This window comes from Labrus bergylta, chromosome 23 (genome assembly GCF_963930695.1).
Source record: "Labrus bergylta chromosome 23, fLabBer1.1, whole genome shotgun sequence".
In the NCBI taxonomy this organism is placed as follows: domain Eukaryota; kingdom Metazoa; phylum Chordata; class Actinopteri; order Labriformes; family Labridae; genus Labrus; species Labrus bergylta.
This window is the reverse complement of record NC_089217.1, coordinates 12,960,664-12,981,841: the sequence shown is the minus strand read 5'-3', so window position 1 is coordinate 12,981,841 and position 21,178 is coordinate 12,960,664. Positions and strand designations below refer to the sequence as shown.

Sequence of the window (21,178 nt, the reverse complement as noted above, 5' to 3'; positions counted from 1 at the left end):
CCCTAACTTTCAGTCAACCTAACGACAGGCTGAGAGCTGGAGCTGAGGAGGGTTTTAAGCCTCCTGACAAACCGTTACACCGCTCCCACCTGTCAATCAGGTCAGCTACACGCCTTATTGTGAATAACTCTTATCCTTCATCAAATCAAAACTGATGAGTCATCAAAACATTCACACGATGTACGGGGGTACAGCGTGTGTCGATCGAGACATGAGCTAATCAGACCTATTTGTTTTTTTGAACCAGGCTGTAAACATGTTGATCTCTGCTGTAAAAACAGACTTTTTAGAATGGCTGTGTGTATGTGACTTCCTGTACTTCTGCAGCCAGCCTCTAGTGGACACTCGAGGAACTGCAGGATTTTACACTTCAGCATCGGCTTCAATTTTTAACACCGGAGGTCATCCTCTCTGCCTCTACACTGCCCCCTTCTGCTCATGTGCATACTGCATCTTGCACAGCTGATGCTCCAGGCGACATGAGGGAGTCGTCAAGTATCTATCTAGTATATGACCTCTGACCTTAGCCTCACCTGTGCGTCGAGCTCCATGATGTGAGCCACTTTGTTCCACCCGAAGCCGACAAAGCGGCGGTCATACTCGGGGCTGTCCCTCCTCACCATCACGTAAGGCTCAAAGTCAGCCTCCCACTGCACCCTGTACGGCGTGGTGGCTGTCCGCCATTTGGCAAAGTTAGTGGGTGCGTGGCCTTTAGTCCACACGTGGTACCTGCAGAGAGAGGGAAAATAAAATGTTTTATTAAGGTGCTGTTGGAGAGTGAAGTCGGCGCGGACGTGGAGAGAAAGTGTGATGTATAGTCTGTTGAATATTTGGTGACACTCTGATTTTAAACCTCCGTCTGTATCACAGAAGGTCTCTTTAAAGTCTGGACCTTCTTTATAAAATGTTGTTTACCTCTCCCCGAGTCCAAATCAGTCCTGATGGGAAAAAAAAGTTGTGTTGTCTCTTTTTTGTGGCGGTGCCATCATAACACTTTTCTCCACCAACCGTCGAGATAAAAGAGGTTTTTACTGACTGCAAATTGAAGGAGGGCGAAGAGAGCGAGTGTGACTGAAGACAGCGTGACCACACACACACACACACACACACACACACACACACACACACACACACACACACACACACACACACACACACACACACACACACACACACACACACACACACACACACACACACACACACACACACACACACACACACACACACACACACACACACACACACACACACACACACACACACACAGAGCAGAAAATAAAAACCTTTACTCGAGCCGTACAGAACATAACACCTCCTCCTCTGTGTGTGGGGGCTGAGAGGGACGGTGTGTCCACCTTTTTGATTTTGTTGATTTTCCATTTTTTATTCATCTCACTTATTTATTGTCAAGTCACTAAAAAAATCTGCAGTATTTCACTCGCTTCTGATTACAAGGCAGAGAGAGAGAGAGAGAGAGAGAGAGAGCATTCATTGCATGAATTACAATCTAAATTTCAAATAAACGCAGCAGCTGGATTATTAGATCGTCTGTAAATATGTAATCAAGTCAAGCACAAAAATGTTTCCCACAGAATGATGCGACACCTGGGCGGTGGAGTTCACGGCTGAGGGTGGACCTGTTCTCTCTCTCTCTCTCTCTCTCTCTGAAGCGGATGTGATTCTGCTGTGTCTCTGCAGGAGTTGAGAGAGCATTTTTTTCTTTTCAAAAAGGAGTTTTGTTACGTTGCGCGGAATCGCAGCGGGCTCACAGTTTAAAATTCTGTGCGCTCAGTGACGTCCTTGGCGAGCTGTACTCTCTCCCTGACTCTCTCTCTTGTGTGTGCGGCATTTTTATTAGTATGAGTAAATAAAAAAATACATTAAAACGGGTCAGAAATACAATCTGGTGGTCATAAATACACCTGGGTGACCCACGCAGGTATTGTCTCCACTGTCTGAAGTTCCCCTTTCACTCTTTCATATGTTTATTGTTCGAGCTGTGCTTTTAGAGTTAGAGGGTTTCATTGGACAGCACAGTTAGGGAGATGTAAATAATGTTTGCCCTGTTTTAATTAAATTAAATGAAATTCAAAGAGCTTTATTTATCTGTTGGGAACTCCAGGGCATCACTGCAAACATGAAAGAAAGCTGGACAAACTAAAGAGAAGAGTTGCAGGCATACCACTGCAGCTTTAAAATCTGTTTAAAACATCATCACTGAAAGATGTTAAAGCAACGCCATCACATACTTAAATATTACACTTCCTCCAACACGACCATCACATTATCGGAGTTTTTCATGATTCAGTTGTCTGCAGCATTCAAACTCTTTATTTGTACATCAATATGAATATCTATTATTTTAATTGCTTATTATCTTTCCTCGGTTTTGTAATGTTTATGAGTCGCCCGCTCAGCACAAGCTGGAGTGATGCTCCCTCTCTGAGCTCCGGAGGATCGGGTAAAGATCTGAGTTAATGAATGAATCGATACGGCTGACTCGCACAAAAGACAGAAGACGTAGAGGAGCTGCTGTAGTGAACATTGCTGTCAATAGAAACAGAGCTGCTGTAGTGAACATTGCTGTCAATAGAAACAGAGTTGCTGTAGTGAACATTGCTGTGTATAGAAACAGAATTGCTGTAGTGAACATTGCTGTCAATAGAAACAGAGCTGCTGTAGTGAACATTGCTGTCTATAGAAACAGAGCTGCTGTAGTGAACATTGCTGTGTATAGAAACAGAGCTGCTGTAGTGAACATTGCTGTCAATAGAAACAGAGCTGCTGTAGTGAACATTGCTGTCAATAGAAACAGAGCTGCTGTAGTGAACATTGCTGTCTATAGAAACAGAGCTGCTGTAGTGAACATTGCTGTCTATAGAAACAGAGTTGCTGTAGTGAACATTGCTGTCAATAGAAACAGAGCTGCTGTAGTGAACATTGCTGTCTATAGAAACAGAGCTGCTGTAGTGAACATTGCTGTCTATAGAAACAGAGCTGCTGTAGTGAACATTGCTGTCTATAGAAACAGAGCTGCTGTAGTGAACATTGCTGTGTATAGAAACAGAATTGCTGTAGTGAACATTGCTGTCAATAGAAACAGAGCTGCTGTAGTGAACATTGCTGTCTATAGAAACAGAGCTGCTGTAGTGAACATTGCTGTCTATAGAAACAGAGCTGCTGTAGTGAACATTGCTGTCAATAGAAACAGAGCTGCTGTAGTGAACATTGCTGTCAATAGAAACAGAGCTGCTGTAGTGAACATTGCTGTCTATAGAAACAGAGCTGCTGTAGTGAACATTGCTGTCTATAGAAACAGAGTTGCTGTAGTGAACATTGCTGTCAATAGAAACAGAGCTGCTGTAGTGAACATTGCTGTCTATAGAAACAGAGCTGCTGTAGTGAACATTGCTGTCAATAGAAACAGAGCTGCTGTAGTGAACATTGCTGTGTATAGAAACACAGAGCTGCTGTAGTGAACATTGCTGTCTATAGAAACAGAGCTGCTGTAGTGAACATTGCTGTCAATAGAAACAGAGCTGCTGTAGTGAACATTGCTGTCTATAGAAACAGAGTTGCTGTAGTGAACATTGCTGTCAATAGAAACAGAGCTGCTGTAGTGAACATTGCTGTCTATAGAAACAGAGCTGCTGTAGTGAACATTGCTGTCTATAGAAACAGAGCTGCTGTAGTGAACATTGCTGTCTATAGAAACAGAGCTGCTGTAGTGAACATTACTGTCTATAGAAACAGAGCTGCTGTAGTGAACATTACTGTCTATAGAAACAGAGTTGCTGTAGTGAACATTACTGTCTATAGAAACAGAGTTGCTGTAGTGAACATTACTGTCAATAGAAACAGAGCTGCTGTAGTGAACATTACTGTCTATAGAAACAGAGTTGCTGTAGTGAACATTACTGTCTATAGAAACAGAGTTGCTGTAGTGAACATTACTGTCTATAGAAACAGAGTTGCTGTAGTGAACATTGCTGTCAATAGAAACAGAGCTGCTGTAGTGAACATTGCTGTCTATAGAAACAGAGCTGCTGTAGTGAACGTCTATAGAAACAGAGGAGTGGTTTACCTGAAGGTGAAGAGCGTCCCCATGTCCAGCTGAGAGAGCAGCTCGGCTTTAGACTTTGGGTAAGAGAGACGATATCTCAGCGTCTCAAAGGCTGGAACAACCAGAGCTTTTTTATTGTTGGACATGTCCAGCTGCACCACTGACTTCCTACAGAGACACAAACCACACACACAGAGGTTATTTTACACCGAGTACCATCTCAAAATGTTATCAAAAGCTATCAATACTCTCTATGAAATCTAAAAAATCTGACTGGTCTCCGTGGTCTCACCTGAGGTACTCATAGAGGCCGTACATGGGCAGGAAGTCGATGTCTGACAGGAACATGTAGGGCGTGTTGACCTGCCGCATGGCCACGTTTCTCAGCAGGTTGACGGGGTAGAACTGACCCTCTTTGTAGACGATGTGATAACCCACGTTCCCGCGGCTCATCAGCACCTCGGAGCCCTGAGCATAACGCAGAAACTGCTGAGCCTCGGCGTCGGAGAGGTACAGGGCCAGACTGATGGGCCCCTCCCAGTGTTTACAGATGGCCTCCAACATCTGGAGCCTGCACAGGGGGGTGGGGGGGGGGGGAGGGGGGTAACATCACAATCATGCTTAATTGTTCCACACAACAGATAATATAGAAACAAAAAGACAGATGCTCACACGATGAGAAGAAGATCCTTATTCAATGAAAACCACTTAATGATGTGAGCACAAGAAACACACTTCTAACTTGTGCAAACAGGAAACTAATGTGTTCAAGCTAGATACCTAAATATGAATGTAAGGTTATAACCCGTTTGCACAAGATATCAACTTTTTACAAAATTGCTTCCTTGTGCAAACTGCTTTCTAATCTGTGAGAACCACATAATAAGTTGTGCAAACAATAACACACATCAGAATTAAGGCTCAAGTGAGTATGTTGTACCCTGACCTTGTACGGTCTTCTTGTTTCAAAAGAACATTTCTTTTTTCCAGAACTTGGTGTTTGCATCCATGGGTGCAAAATACTTGAGCCCAAGAGGCAATAATAGGCAGAAATGAGTTCTAAAACCAGGAAGTAAGTTAGCATTTTAGCACCATGTGGTTTTGAATGGGTTGGTGGTTAGGTGCCTGAAATAAGGTCTGTGGTTAACAGAACCATAAGAGATGTTTGCATTTTGTTGTACCAACATTAAACTTGTTGGCAACAAGAGCTGTTCAAGGTGACACAACTATGTACCATCGTCATAGCAACGACTCCAGAGCATCTCCAAACTCACGGATGAAGCGTGGAGCTGCTGACAGCAAGTGGCGATTCTAAAGTCTGTTGGGGCCTGAGGCAAAAAAAATCATCCCTCCAACCAGCGTTCAGCAGGGCAACAACGGTGAGTTCTGTCAGATGGGAAACCCTTAGGGAGGTTTCCTACCGTCATTGCAAAATGTGCATGTTTTCAGCCGCTGCAGTTGCCTGCCTTGCCTGTTGACAAGAAGTGCCTCTGCTGAAAGCCCCCGACTGATTTAACCCCCGGTTATATTAACAGGTCATATTAATAAATGATTAACAGTCATATTTGAGAGCTTTTATTTTGAAGGCACATCTCTTTGAGCATCACATCTCTTTCAAATACTGCGGCGCAGTTACTGCCAACTCTCAGCAGACGCTCCTTTTTTCCCTCTAACTGCGTGCGGCTGTTAGCACCGTTTTTTTATGAATTAAACATTTTCTTGCAATGAAGATTATTTGCATAAAAAGAAGGGGCAGTTTCTTCCCAAAGACTGCGCAATTGCTCATTTAAATAAACACAACGAGAACTGGCGCCCTGAGTTGCTGTTTGCTCTGCAGCGCAATCCTGGGTGCATTTAACCCTTTGTGTGTTTCGTGTCTTTTTGACTCATTTGCACAGGTTTAGTTATTGTGAAAGCGACACAATCCTTGAATCCTGCCTTCAAAAGATGAACAAAGAAATAGAGCCTAAACAAACAGCTGATCACAAATATTTTAATAAAAACAAACTTCTGATGAACACTTTGTTAATGTGAAGCTGCAAGATCACATCAAACCTCTTATAAAAGTCAGATCTGGAAACAGACAGAGCAGAATGTTGCTCTTAGATTAAATGACTCACTCTATCTTGAAATATTATGCAAGTCTGATACAATGCTCTGATATTTGTTATATAAAGAGTCCGCCTGACTGAACAGGATGCTTCACAGCAGCGATACTCAAAGTTTTCAAACTTCATATTTCTTGTTTGCTCAAATATTTTCTGTCATTTAATCCTTTCTTTCTTCTGTTCCATAATACATCTCGCCCTCAGCAGCTCTACAGCTCATTGCGTATTCCATGTGAAGGTGCAGTTGTGTTGTTTTTGCGGATGTCTGACATTGTTTTTCATCTGCAATATGCCCGTGTTCCCCCCCGCAGAGCCACCATGGGCCTCATTAAAACAAGACACAGTCTGAAGCCAGCCTGCAGCCCCTAGAGGCAGCAGCGTTTATTACGCACAATACATAATAATATAGTGCTGAGCAGAAGACACGACATACTGACAATATTAAAACAAAGCGTTGTTTGTCCTGAGGGTGACTAAACATACCGCTGGGTCACTTAAACAAAAGGTTTATTACCCTGAGAATTCAAACGTGCTCAGCAGACTCAAACACGATCTATTAGGAGACGTAAATAGTCTCGCTGTGAGGACGTTTGAACTAAAGGATGTGCCAAATTAAATTATTCAAACATACTGGAGCCATTTCTCTAAAGGTAGCAGCATCCTCCACATGCCTCTAACGTCCACGCTGAATCCTGTGGAAGACGGGTTCTTAGTTTAAACTGTAGTTAAAGACGCAGCGTCTCCATTATTAACAGCTAATGTCTCAGTGACAGTCCAGTCTTATTCCACCTCTGTGGGCCTCTTTCATTTTGCTCATTATATTAAATAATGACAGAGTCTAATGATCCCCAAGAGCAACGACACAGAAGAAAGAAAACAAACAGTGACGGTTTAAAGAACAACAAATAAATGACTCGAAGAGAAGTCCTTCATAAGGGAACTATCAGCTTGTTTTTGTTTTCCTGCTAAAGCAGAAAAGTTCCTTTGTGTTACAGACTGTTCATCTTTCTTCACTTCAATCATTGCTGACACTCAACGAGTAACCTGCAGGTTTGAGGCCTCGTCCACAGGTCTCTGTAAACTCTCCTTTAGTAAAAGTCCTTCAAAGGTGAAGATGTTCAGAAACTGTTTAAGGTGTTTTTGTGTAGACGGGGAAAACAGAGTTTTGTTCTTGTGACGTCACGCTGTGCGCCGGTTTCTCCTCCGTGTGACGTCATCGTGCGACGTCGTCACTTTAGTTGTCATGAGATTAGTGCGATGGCCGACGTAACCAAAATAGCGCTGGTGCTAACGTCGCTAACTGGACTTTTTACATGCTGACACATACACACACACACACACAGTTACTCTCCCACTATGTTGACGAGCAGAGACGTCTGATTGGACGACGGAGGTCACTGCTGCTTCATGCAACACAAACCCCGTTTTGGGACGGGACCCGGTCAAACTTCAGGTTGATGGGATTGCGAGAAAATGTACGCATGTCAAGGACGTTGACCTGGCGTGCTCATGACACATGTAACAGTGCGTTTTGTCGTTCCCATGTAGACGAAGATGTTTTGTAGAACTGAGTGCGTGCAAAACGAGCAGCAGGTCGATCGCGGACACACCAGCTTCGAGGCCGGCCGACGCCTCGATGTAGAAATCATTTTGAACCCGTCGCTTCCAGAATAACTTCTCCTCTACCTTTCTACAAAAACTCGCCATGCACCAGAAGGAATCTCTTTTGTTTCTGCAGGTGTGGAAGGTTACCTGTCCATGGAGAGCTGTGCGACCAGCGTGACGTCGGTGTTGTCGGAGGACGGTTCGTACTCGTAGTGCAGGAAGTAGAGGTGCGTTCTGTGGACGGTGAATCGCTCACGACGGAACTCGTAACACGGATCGTCTTCATCCAGCTCGGACAGAGTTTTCTGGAGCTGCAGGGCGAGAGGAGACAGACGGACTTAAAGCGGGTTGAATCAGATATGACAACACATGTAAGGGGTCACTCAGGGTTCAGGTCTGACAATGTGGACTTCCTGTCTCGTGTCTGTACAGTGATGTGCTGACAGAGCGATGACGGTTTGTTCATGAAGTGGAATCTGAACACAGGAACTTGTTTGTGTATTAGGAGGCAGCACAGAGACCGAGCTGACGGCCTCTTTGTGAGCATGTTTAAGTGTGTATTTCTCTACATGTGTGTGTGGCTTCCAACGGTCTGATTAGCCGTTCTGCAGAGCGCGAGCAGGCTGCAGGGGCGCGGCGGCCCTGAAGGAGTCCGGTGTGCAGCGTGCTGCAGGATCCGGTCCCTCCGTGGCTTCATTAGTCTAATCATCACTTTAATGGGATTTAAATCGCTGTTCAAACTCTGAAAAATTGAGTGAGCAAACTATTTCCTGAGTTAAGGACACATTAGGATTGAGTGTTGGCAGAAAAAAAAGCGCTCTGGCACACATTGATGGAAAATTATAATGAGATTAACTGACCACAGAGCTGACACTTAAATTCTTCTACAGCACCACAGAGGAAGGAAGGAGCCGTTAAAAAAGTCCTGACCAAGCTGACCTTCAGCTGGTTACAAACTGAAGCTTCCACTGCAGGACTTAAACGACTCAGACAGCTTTCTTTAACCCCGAGAAAACCCCAAAGAAACGCTTTATTCTGTGTTTACAGAGTGGCTGTCTGCCCTCAGAGGAGGCAGGAGGACCGTCTTCTCTCTCGCTTGTTTGTGCAGAAATCAGACAAAACGAGAAATGAAGATGGCAACACCTGTTTTTAGATTTACCATCAGAGAGAAACAGGCCGTCTGCGGATCCAAACACAGACATCACGAGATTACAGCAGTAAAAACATGACTTTGTTGTTTCCTCACTGCCATAAAAATATTTTTTTTCCTGCTGCTTTAAAGATGAAACATGTTGAATTTTACACTCGAATATCTTAATAATAAGAAATGGACTAAACCTGTTATATATATTTTTGTTGCGTACTTACATAACCTCAAAATTCCCAACTGTTTTCAAAGCCATCTAGTGTCCATGCTCACGCAGGTTGCCATGTGGTGGACACTGAAGCTTCAGTGTTTATCCAGCTCTGCATGGGTCTGTAAACCTTTCTGTGTTCTAACCTCTCTCCATTTTTCAAAAAGCATCTCCAATATTGATCCTAGTTTGAGCACGTTTCTGCTCGTGGAGCTTATTAGAAACATGCAGAGGCTTTTTAGGTCGGGTACAATCACTTCTATCTGAACCACTTCTCTTGCCCGCTTCCATCACTGCAACACCTGTTGACCTGATAACTGCTCTCATATCTGGCAAACCGAGGGGAGTCCAAAACGGCCGTGTGGGGGTGCCTTAAAACCGTCTACCTTCTCTGGTCCAAACAAATCCAGAGCATTCAGGAGCAGAATCTAAAGTTAGAAGGAGGACATACTGGCTGCTGCATTGTTGTCAGAGAAGCCAGCACTTCAACATAGCATGTTTCCTTAATGTCTGATCATATAGTGAGGTCACTTTATCATTTCACTCTCTACACATCTCACTGATTGGACCTTTAAGTTGAAAAGTTCGGATGACAGCAAAGTGCTTATAAAGTTTTATGAATATAATCTGAAGTTAATCTGAGGGTCACGGGGGACAAAAATAGGAACAGAAAAATATCTTTAAAAAGATCATTAGAGTGAAATTGTCTCACAAATAATGATGAAAACGTGTGCAAGCATCATGTCAGCCACAGGAAAAGTAATTAAAGACATTTATAGTGAAAGATTCCAGACGCACTGTTGGGACGAGAAAACGTCCTGAAGCAGCGACTTTTTGTCTTTTTGAGTTTTAGAAGCTGAAAAGATTGAAAACATATTTTATTCATATTTTATTAGTTTAGCTTCCAGCTGCCTGAATTACCGACTGAGTCTTTTTTTTTTTAATGCAACAAGAACAAAGCATACATCGGGGCCGAGGCAGCTCAGTCTGGAGGGACTTGGGCTCGGAACAGGAGGGACGCCGCTTCAAGTCTCGGTGCGGACCAAGTCTGGAAATGTGTCTGGTAGCTGGACAGACTGCAGAGGTGACCAAACCCCCAAAAGCTCAGGCGCGCTGTCATGTGCAGGTTTAATCCTCAGGGACAAACTTATTTATCTAAAGAAAAGGCAGGGCTGGTAATTTTCAAAAACTAGCATGATTCTGAAAGTGGAATTCCCTCGGTGCCCCGTCTTTAAGCTGCAGAGAATGGACGCTTCCAAATAACCCGCCCACAGGAAGGTGTATGGAAGCCCACTGAACACGATCCTATCACCATCGTCTTCAACTTAATCTCTGAACAGGAACCAGATTCACAGGGTCACTCACGTTCTCGCTGTTGTGGTCGGCCTCGCTCGGGCATCCAAACAGCTCTCGTCTCAGCAGGTTCCCGTCGTACTCCAGAAACGTCAGATAGAGATTCCGGAAGAACTCCACGTGTTTGTTCTTCACCCGCAGCTTCTTGGGAGAGTTCCAGTGAATCACCTGACAAACAGTTCACACTGTTACGATCACGCTCAGATATGTAAGATGTTGGGCAGGTCAGAAAACTGATTCAAAGTCACCTCTCCTGCATCGTTCATCCGAAGCACTGAGCTGTTTAAATGTTTAACTGAAATTATTAGAAAGGCATCCTAATTAAAATAATTATAATAATTAAAATAATTATAATAATTATCAATGACAAGAGACGAAGCCGTTAAAAACACCTGCAGGCATGTATATAAATTAAAATCTGTACATACAGATGGCTGCCTGACACTGGAGAATATCACCGCCACTTCCTGGTTAGATAAAGTCTAAAATTAAATCAAATGTTGCCTGAAAAATATCATCAAACATCGATAAACGTGCACGCACGTCCGCACATGTTGTAAGTGTTCACGCTGTCCCTTTACGGGGAGCTACCGGGATCGGACAGCTTCGAGCATCTGCAGAAATCTGGAGGAGGAACGCTGATCTTTCAAGGTTAACAAAACCTCGCTGGATGCTGTTTCAAACTAAATGTGTGTCACTGCGTGTGCCTGTGTGTGTGTGTGTGTGTGTGTGTGTGTGTGTGTGTGTGTGTGTGTGTGTGTGTGTGTGTGTGTGTGTGTGTGTGTGTGTGTGTGTGTGTGTGTGTGTGTGTGCGCGCTTGTTTTGGGACAGGTGATTAATGCGGGTCTGGCCTGCAGCGTGTGTGAAGTGTCAGATTGTGAGCCGCAGCGGGTGCAGCAGGTCTCACCTTCAGGTCCGACACGTCTTTGTAGCACTTCTCGGAGCGCGTGTGGTCCGACAGCTGGACGTTCCAGAAACACGGCAGCTGGTGGACCAGGAACGGGTTCTGTTTGATCACGGCGTTGAAGATGTCCTGCAGACACACACACACACACACACACACACACACACACACACACTGAGCCGTATGCTTTGCCTTATGTTTCATCACCTGCAGACCTGAACCTCGGTCTGATGTGACTCCTGTTTAATCAGAGGATCAAACACACCTGGAATAAATCTTTTCTTTTCGTCTCTGGAAGCGACGGCTAAAGGAGCTGACACCGAGCAGAACTTCTGCTGGGTCTCTTTATCATAACAGATTGTACCTGGACTGTATTTGTGTTTTAGAAATCCGTCGTATAACCAACGACATGAACAACATTCCTTCGGTTAAGAGAACGGGATGATGGTCTTCCTCACAGGAGACATTAAACCTCTGTGTGAATGTTTTTAATGCTACCTGAAAGATGGCCGACAGTCCGTGTGAGGCGCTCAGACGGCAGCAGCAGCAGCAGCTCCTCATTTTACAAAGTGCACACCTAACAGGACTCCACTTAATGAAGGTTTAATTAAAATCTCATGAACGAGCTCTGAGCTGGGAGATAACGGAGAGACCCTTCACCCCCGCCTGCCCTCTCTGTGGTAGATAAAAACAACACCCAGTACGCTTTCAAGGAAAAACATGTTTATAACCTTCAGGAGGCAGATACACTCGAGGAGGAGGATAAAATAATAAAATAAAACATATGCTGTAAGAAAGATGAACATATCAGTGTGGACCGCTTTATTTTAACCGTTTAATGTTCGCTTTAGGGCTGACAAACCAAACAGCTGATGAAAAGTGCCTTTTTTTACATCCCTAAAGGTCATATATTATTTATAATCCACTCCACCATGTCTCTATAACTCTAATATATGTCTCTAGTCTGTCTACAAACCCCCCAATGATGAGAAAAGTTCATCCTCTCCGTCTTCTGCCTGCTCCACTTTTCAGGAAATGTGTGCTCAAACAGGCCGTTTGGAGATTTTCCCTTCATGACATCACAAAGGGCAGTAACCCCTCCCCCAGGTGGGTGACACTCCCACAGCTAGGTGTTTGTTCTGCCCTCTGAGTCTGCCTTCTCACCGTAAACAATAGGACATGGAGCGAGAAAGCCCGAGTCACCCAAGCATCTTCCAGAGAGGGGGCGTGGTCAGACACAGCTCATTTACATTTTCTTTTCGACTTCTCGGCGAGTTATGTCGCCATTTTCTGTTTCCGCCCACATTCTCTGCTTGTTTGTTTGTGTTCGGGAAACCATGGCGACTGAGAAAGTGAGGGTATTATGTTGGATTTCAAGATGATAAAAGGTGAACAGCATTTAAATATACTACAGTTATTAAGATTAAGATCTAATGATCATTAAGATTTTTGCAATTGGCGGCGATACCGGATAAGTGCAGGAAATAAGATGCTACCCAGTGGACCAATCACACGGCCTGGCGTCTGTGTCGATAACTTTTTTGAGGGGGTACACGTCAGCCTCTGCGTAGGGACAGGGCTACGTGAACCTTCGGCCAAGATTAGACGCAGAAGTATCAGACCGGCTTTAAATATAGGGATGCTCGAGGATGTGCGTGTGCGTGTGCGTGTGTGTGTGTGTGTTACCTGGTCTGCCAGCGACGTGGACAGCATACTCATTAGTTCCCTCTCTGCAGTCAGCCTCCACATCTGCTCCCATCTCAGCTTCCTGAGACGATCCAGGAGAAGAAGAATCACTCCTGGAAAGCACACACACATAAAAGCACACACACACACGCACACGCACACACACACACACACACACACACACACACGGTAGCTTTAGAAACAGAGAGATTGGTATCCGGCGGCCTGTTTAAGGTGATAAAGTCCCTCCATGAGACTCAGCACCTCGGCCGTGTGTTTCCTCTGATAAGCTGAACACTTTAAAGACAGAGCTGCAGGACGAAGAAAACACGCTACAGTCTCCTTATAGAAACATGAACCTTTCTTTACCAACAACTTAAAAACTTCTCCTCGTTCCTTCGGCTAATAAAAGACATCCTCCTCCTCCTCCTCCTCCTGCTGTTGCTGCTGCTGAACAAATAAAATCGTCTTCAGAGGGAGAAACAAGCCGAATGTTGTTTTTTTGTGTTTTTTTTCTTTTTTCTTTCAGATTGGAACAAACAAAGCGTCTTTCACGCCCCGCTGTGCTCCATCTGTTGCCACGGACACCGCCTCAAAGCTGCAGCTGAACCGAGGCTTTCTGTCAAACTGTTGTTGTGCGTGAAGAAAACAACACAAAGATTCAGTCGCGGTGAAAATCGACAGACGGACAGACGGACGAGCTCAGGTGAGTTTTACTGCAGCAGCGGGTCGGGGGTGATTTATCCTCTCCCTCCAAACAACAGAGAGAGAAAAAGTGTGCAGGAGAAAAAAAGAGCCGCAGGATTGGATGCAGGTAAAACACACACACACACTCAGGGGGGAAAAAATAACAAGGTGTAAAATGACTCCAATCAATTCTTCTATCAGCTGCTCGCTGAAATTACCCCGCACACCTCTCAGAAAGTGTTTCTCCGTAAAACTTCTAACAAGCCTGAAAAATGCATCAAAGCATTCGACGATGCATTAAACTGCCTCTTTAGGTTTTTTTTTCTGAAGCTTTGAAGAGACTGCGGAGAATAAAAGACGCAGAAATCAAAATACTTGGACACCCTTCAGATGTCTCCCGCTACACACGGCACACGTTAAGGTTCCCTCTGATGGTGGAAATAACTCCAGAGTGTAATCAGAGACGGAGAGAGAGAGAGAGAGAGCGCGCTCAATCAAAGCTATAAATAAAATGTTTCAATTAAAGACTAACAGACTTTCAATATACACGAGTCATGCTGTGATCAGAAGGCTGCCGTAAAGATAAATAATGAGTTTGAGGACACGAATCAGAGAGAAACCTGAGAGACAGCTGCCTCTGATTCAACAAGCAATGTGGTCGTTTATTTCATCGAGATCGTCTTCAATGTGTCTGAAGACGACGATAAACACGTTCTTATTTTGGGTATTTAGTGCATACTGTCGGCGTACTCTAACATGCAGCTCGGGGAAGTGACACAATCACATCCTGATTTTGCTCTTTAGACGTCACAGAGGGAAGTGTGACTCTTCATTCTTCACAAGATGAATCGGAGCTTTTGTCCACAGCATGTGATGTATCCATCACGCACAGCGAGTGTTTGAGTCGTTTATTTATCATTTCTGAATTTTAAATGATGCCTTTAAACGTGTTTAGTGAGGCTCGTCTTTATTTGCTCCACAGAAAGAAGCAGGATAACTTATTTTAATCTGCACATGAAGTCAAAGTCTATATGGTGGTGCTGTTGCCTCACAGCGAGGAGGTTACTGGTTTGAATCCCCGTCTTCTGCATGCGTGGGTTCTCTCCGGGTACTCCGGCTTCCTCCCACAGTCCAAACACATGCTCGTTATGTTAACTGCTGACCCTAAATTGTGAGTGTGGCTGGTTGTCTGTCTCTACATGTCAGCCCTGCTGCTTGAGAGCTGGAGCTGAGGCGGGTTTTAAGCCTCTTGATAAACCGTTACACCGCGCCCACCTGTCAATCAGGTCAGCTGCACGCCTTATTGTGAATAACTCTTATCCTTCATCAAATCAAAACTGATGAGTCATCAAAACATTCACCCCCCCCCCCCGTACAGTGTGTGTCGATCGAGACATGAGCTAATCACACCAATGTTTCCCCTACCATTATATTCTAAAAACAGTATTTTTTTTGACTGGGTGTGTATGTGACTTCCTGTGCTTCTGCAGCCAGCCTCCAGTGGACACTCGAGGAACTGCAGGATTTTGCACTTCAGCAATGGCTTCATTTTTCAACACTGGAGGTTGCTGCTTGATGCTATACCACGCTGATATCCCTCACCTGTGTTGAAGCCCCTCCCCAGGGCGGGCCAGGGGCGATGGTTCTTCCACAGGTTCCCCAGGTACCAGTCGCTCTGGTTCTCCACCAGACCCAGAACCTGCTGACCTGAAACACAGCAGACACAAAACAATTCCTGAAATGTCATATTCTCTGAGCATGTTTTTTCTGCAGCTGTGACACATTTATATCTGTGTGATGTGACAGACATCCTGCGCGTCAAGTTTCTTCAACACCGTCCACCTGCAGGTCACCTCAGACTGCAGACCTCACAGAAGAATCTTTTACGGGAGGGTTACGGCTTTTTCTCAGGTGTTTGATATGACTGCTGTTGCACAGGTTAAAAGAAAGCGGTTAAAACATCCTGACGTTTTAAGATTTGCTGAAATAATCGATAACATCAGGTCATTTAATGTGAAGTTAGGAATAAAGGTCCGGCTCTTTGTGCCGCTGAGGAGACTAAAAGTCATTATTTGAGAATGGATGGTGATTACATTTTAGGTGTGCAGCTTTAAAACCATCGATCAAACCCAGCAGGGTCCAGCATGATTTGTGGCTGTGTGTTTTATCTGAAGATGAGGAGATAATTGAGTGATGATCTTCAGCTGCTGTTCTGTCTGCAGAAAGAAAACGGTGGTCGGAGGGGGATAAGTCTCCGACGCTTCAGGGTCAACAAAACCAGCAGAAACAAAATCCTCTCAGAAAGGCCGCTTTCTGAGGAAACTGCAAAACTTTAGGAAAAGCGCAAATCAAATTCAGTCCTCGGATACACGAGACAAAGAGGTACACAGGAGAGGAGAGGAGAGGAGAGGAGGAGAGAGGGAGAGATTATGGAAGGCGAGCTGTGAGGAGATAAAGGTCGAGCAGATAGGCGTTGGGAGGAGATAGGAGCGTGCGGAGAGGGAGCAGAGAGGGAGGAGCGGTGGCAGCTTTAATGAAGGCTGTAAGGAAGATTAATGACAGCTTATTGGAGCCAGGCGGCGGAGAGCAGGAGGACACTTTGGAGGAGCTAAAAACAAAGAACGAACACATCTGAGCGCCGACGTTAAAACCAAGCGCACGTCGTTTCACCGACAGCTCAGTTCATCTAAAAGTTACTTCATCAGCTGTTCAAGGAGCCAAGATCGTACAGAAAATATCCCTCTGTGTGTTCTCCTGCACACTTTAATAAGGTTAAACGTTTGATTGCAGTGAAGCAATAACCCTGTGATTAATTACAGCTAATGACTTTTTAATCACGTTGGATGTTCACGAATAACACGCGCGGGGAGAATCACGGGATCATCTTTGATCTCTTATCTGCTAAAAATGTGAGCATCTGACTGTCAGTCTGACATCAGAGGACCATGTGCTCACTAAACGAGTCAACTGACATTTTAATCAACAATATAAAATAGAGAAGAGTTCGATTTTAAAGAAAGAATGTGTGACATGTTCCACATAACAATATCATAAATCAAGTTGTTATGATTTACTGTCGTGATTGCTTTATGAGCCAGCCTGAGTGTCGACAACAACTTCCACATGAACAAGTTGTTCTATAATTATTGTGAAAGCCTACTGATGCTCTGTGTGGTGTGCGTTTGTGTGTGTGTTGTGTGGTGTGTGTGGTGCATTAGGAGGATGAAACTGTGGACTGAAGACTGTATGTTGCTCGGCTGCTGACCTCGGCATCATCTGTTTCTGACTCAGCAGGAAAAAAAAACTCCCCCTGATCTCCTGCTCCCTCCACAGCTAATTTAAGAATCGCTCACTCCCCCCCCTCCCCACCACCTCAGCTGCTGCTGCTGCTGCTGCATGCTGGGAAAAAAAAGAGCGTGCATGGCCTCAGGTTTGCTGCGTTCATAGTATTTAGTCGGCCTCTGGAAAGCGGCCTGTCATCAGTAAACAGCAGGTTCTGCTTTAATCCTGCAGGAGCTCACAGGCCGGAGAGGCAGACGGTAAATTACAGGATCAATAAGAACTAAACTTTGTGATGGCGATGAATCTGCGGCAGATTAAAACGGCTAATTCAGAGGCTGTGTCTAAAGAATGGTCCTGTTGTGATGGGATGTTATCTGTAGGATATTATTCTAAACCTCCTCCTTCTTCTTTTCCTCCTCCGAGTTGAAACCGAGAGAATCTGTATCGATTTGATTTCTTTTCTTCCTGTCATGGCTCCCTGATCCAGAAACTCACTATTGGACTGTTTTTGTGAAGCTGATGGTTGAAGCTTCACGCTCTGTTGTTCATCACTTTTTCTCACTGTGGATGTTTGGATTAGGAAAACATTTCTGGAAGCAATGGCGGCTTGGCGAGCTAAATGTGTGTTTTTATAATTGAAGCGAAGTTTCTCTGATTATTCAGAAACTGGCATCAATCACGATTGGAACTGTGCAAGAGTTTCTTTTTGTCTGAACTTCCTTAAAGTTTAAAATTATGTGCAACTTCATGACAAAAGTTGCAATACATGTACCACCTGTTTAATACAAAACTCCAAACAGAGGACATCTCACACATTCTCCTCCTCTTCTTCTAAATCCACTCTGATCCTGTATTTGATCATGTCTATAAACCCCTCTATTTCAGCCCCGCTCAGAACAGGCTGTTTCTGTGTCTATACCTTTAAATGTAAATGAGCTGTGTCTGACCACGCCCCCTGTTTTTACAGCAGTGTATGTGACTTCCTGTGTGTCTGCAGCCAGCCTCTAGTGGACACTTGAGGAACTGCAGAACATTACACTTCAGCATTGGCTTCATTTTTGCAGCCCCAAGTGCTACAATTTGTACATTTTCGCTGTAATAAAACAACATTTTTGGATTTATTGTTCAAAACATTTCTGCCATCCGAAAATAAGCCGTGACCATTAAGGTATTTTATTTTTACAATATGTGAACTGAATTAAATTGTAGAACCATAGAAACACATATTCTGCAGTGGTCTCTTAGTGTTTAACTGTATTTGTTTCCTGACTTTCACGCTACACAGAACTTATAAAAACAGACGGGCAGAATAGGAAGTGTTTTGAGACAGGATTCAGAGTGTGGAGAGAACCCGTCTTGCCCTCCCCCCTCCCCCCCCCCCCTCCTCCTGCATCCTCGAACGTGGAGTGATCAGCTAAAAAGGATTTCTGTCGCAGGAAGTTTTGAAATCCGTAAACGGGCAGAAATGACGTCTCAAGCTTTTAGAAAGACTGTAATAAACTAAAGTGTTTGTAATTCAAGGACAGGTGGTCTGCAGGGTCCTCTGCCAAGACATCGTCTGCCATCCGCTCGCAGGACTACAGGAGTGGGGGGGGGGGGGGGCATGATGTCATAATGTAGAGCAGGGTGTTGTCATGGTGACCCACTTCTCTCATTAGAGCTGATGCTTTGTGCATACTAACGAGGGGAGCAGGGCGGTCGGAGCTAATCCTCCAAGAAGAGAAGTCAGAACCAACAGATCCGCACGATTCAGGAAGTAAACTCGAACAAAATAAACAAGAATGTTTCAAATATCCACCGAGCTGACGGATTAACTCCCACAGTGAAGCAGCTGAGGAGGACATTTTCATAATTCAACACTTCTCGGGCTCTCGAGGCCCGGCTGATTCCCCGCAGACGGTCTACAGAGCTAACCTTCATGTGCAGAGCTTTACATCATCAATCACCTGCACAGTCACCGCGCCCCCGCCCCCCCCGCCCCCCCCCCCCCTTCTTCTTCTTCTTCTTCTACAGGCTTTACTGCTCGACACCTAAAAAGACGGCGCTGACTGAATGTGTAAATATGTTGTTTCTGCGTCGGTTTATGGAGACAGTGGGTTCATGAAAAGATGGAGTTACATCAGAGCTGCGGCGGCTGTGACTTAACGTAGCGTCCTCTTTCTCGTGTCCACGGCGTGTAGAGGCTGTGCCCTCCCGTCTACAGGTTTACATTTAACCTGCATTGCTCTCGTTTCTCGCCAAATATTCTCGTTGTTGCCTCACAGTTTATCTGAAATGTCTTTTCTTAAAATAGTGAAGAAAAGGAGACGCCACAGTTATTTATTAGCTCTGCTCAGACTGATGTTTCAGCAGAGGAGGCGTAATAGGGGACGAAGTGACCCTCCCCCCTCTGCACCGTGTTCAGAGGTGGTAACAGAGGAGAGACGGGATCAGCTGATCCAGCCGGGGGAGTACAGTGCTGTGTGTGTGCATGTCTTGACTGTGTGTGTGTGTATGTGGAGCTCCTGCTGTGCCGTGCTTCCAAATAATCCCACCGTCGCAGAGTCAATATGAACGTACAAAGACGTGAAGACGGCTGAGCTTAGTTACGACACTAAGCAGTCTGAAAAGGGATTTTGCTTTAATGAAGATGCTCAGAAACAAATTCCTGCAGCCGGTAACAAATACCTCGTTGGGACCCAACACACTCTCACAGTTCATCTTCTAACATGCGACATGAGAGCCTTTCTGTTTACACATATGGCTCACACTGCTGACACTTCATGCAGGAGAACATTTCACTGTTTCACTTCCATTGAGCCACAGGAGCCGTGGTTGTCGTCTCAGGGGTATTTAGAGGCAACTTGTGATGATCCTGCACCAACAGCAGTTTAAAGCTCGGAACAAACAGGAGGTCGGAGCGTTTCCTTGCACGAGTTTGACGGTGCAGACTGATCTGGATATTTATCTTTGCTCTTCCAGATATGACAGAGGGATGTTGTGACTGGGATTACGGAAACATTCGCTCGGTTTATTTGTTTTCCTTCTCCGGGGACTCAGTCTGGATCAACTCTCCGGCTGCTTCCAGCTTCACTTAAGCTGAAATCTGTCTCGGTACAGCGTCGTGAGCACAAAATCAACAGATTTAATGACAATAAACGGGTTGAAAAGATGCTGCATCAACCACATGATGATGATGATGATGCAGATTTGTCAAAAGTCTCATGATTTATCAGGTCCGTCTGTAGGATGACGAGAAGACAACTTTTAAAATGATTGTTTTTTTTAATCCCCTGTGTAAATGTGTCTCTGAGTCATGACTGTCTAAAATGAGTGAGAAGCTTGAGTCCTGCTGGCTGTGCTGTTCTTAGCGCTGTGTTTACCTCCTCCCCTTGTGTATAAAAGCTGTTTCAGTCAAGGACTAGAGAGAAGAAGAACATACTCACTGATTATTTAGATGCCAGGTAAGAGTTTTTAGATCACGATCATTCTGTGTAAATTTATGTGCAATGTGAAGCTACGAGCTAACTAAAGAGCGCTAACATTAGCATGCTAACACAAGAATGCAGGACAGAGGTGATCACAGCTCGAGCAAAGGGCAATTTCGTCTGCCGCTTGCGATTAACTCCTCCAGGCGAACGCAAGTGGAGGTGTGTTGGAGGAGAGCGGCGGCTTCAGGATTGGAGGAGGAGTGGGGCCTCATCGCAGTTTGTTTTGGTTTCATGCTGGAGCTCAAATGCAACATGTACTGGATCAAAAAGTCGCACACTCTTCCTTTAAGCTATTTTTTTTTGGTCTGAGAATACTTTGACATTTCAAAAAGAAGAACTGACATCAAGCAGTCAATTGTGTTCAATCTTGACCCTTTAAGCCAGAGAGGATGAGGAGGATTGTCCCAGCCGTCTTTTGAAACCGAATCTTTCAGAAATGTGAAATGTTAAAGTCTCCTGCGTTGATTTCATCAGATTCAGACCTTAAACCTGACTTTTAGGCTCTTGCTCTCATGTAAAGGTCATTTCTATTAAAGTTCACATATCCTGCTTCCTCATCTCCTCACTTTCAGACGTTCAAAAGTTTGCTCTGCTCCTCATAAAAAGAGTTATCAGGAGTCTTTTCACCTGGGTAGAAGAGATATCAACTGTAGCTGCAGCGT

The 21,178-nt window shown here is 44.7% G+C and overlaps 1 protein-coding gene across 1 annotated transcript in view; it reads right to left on the bottom strand.

The window, feature by feature from the left end:
* Window positions 1-21,178, bottom strand: part of large1 (LARGE xylosyl- and glucuronyltransferase 1) — a 70,601-nt gene that overhangs the window by 3,932 nt on the left and 45,491 nt on the right. Inside the window, exons 7-14 of the mRNA XM_020644698.3 lie at window positions 15,367-15,471; window positions 13,078-13,190; window positions 11,395-11,520; window positions 10,500-10,655; window positions 7,927-8,090; window positions 4,359-4,637; window positions 4,088-4,234; window positions 534-729 (exon numbers count right to left, since the gene is read on the bottom strand). Coding sequence (XP_020500354.1) covers window positions 534-729; window positions 4,088-4,234; window positions 4,359-4,637; window positions 7,927-8,090; window positions 10,500-10,655; window positions 11,395-11,520; window positions 13,078-13,190; window positions 15,367-15,471 — 1,286 coding nt within the window. The remainder of the gene's footprint in view (window positions 1-533; window positions 730-4,087; window positions 4,235-4,358; window positions 4,638-7,926; window positions 8,091-10,499; window positions 10,656-11,394; window positions 11,521-13,077; window positions 13,191-15,366; window positions 15,472-21,178) is intronic.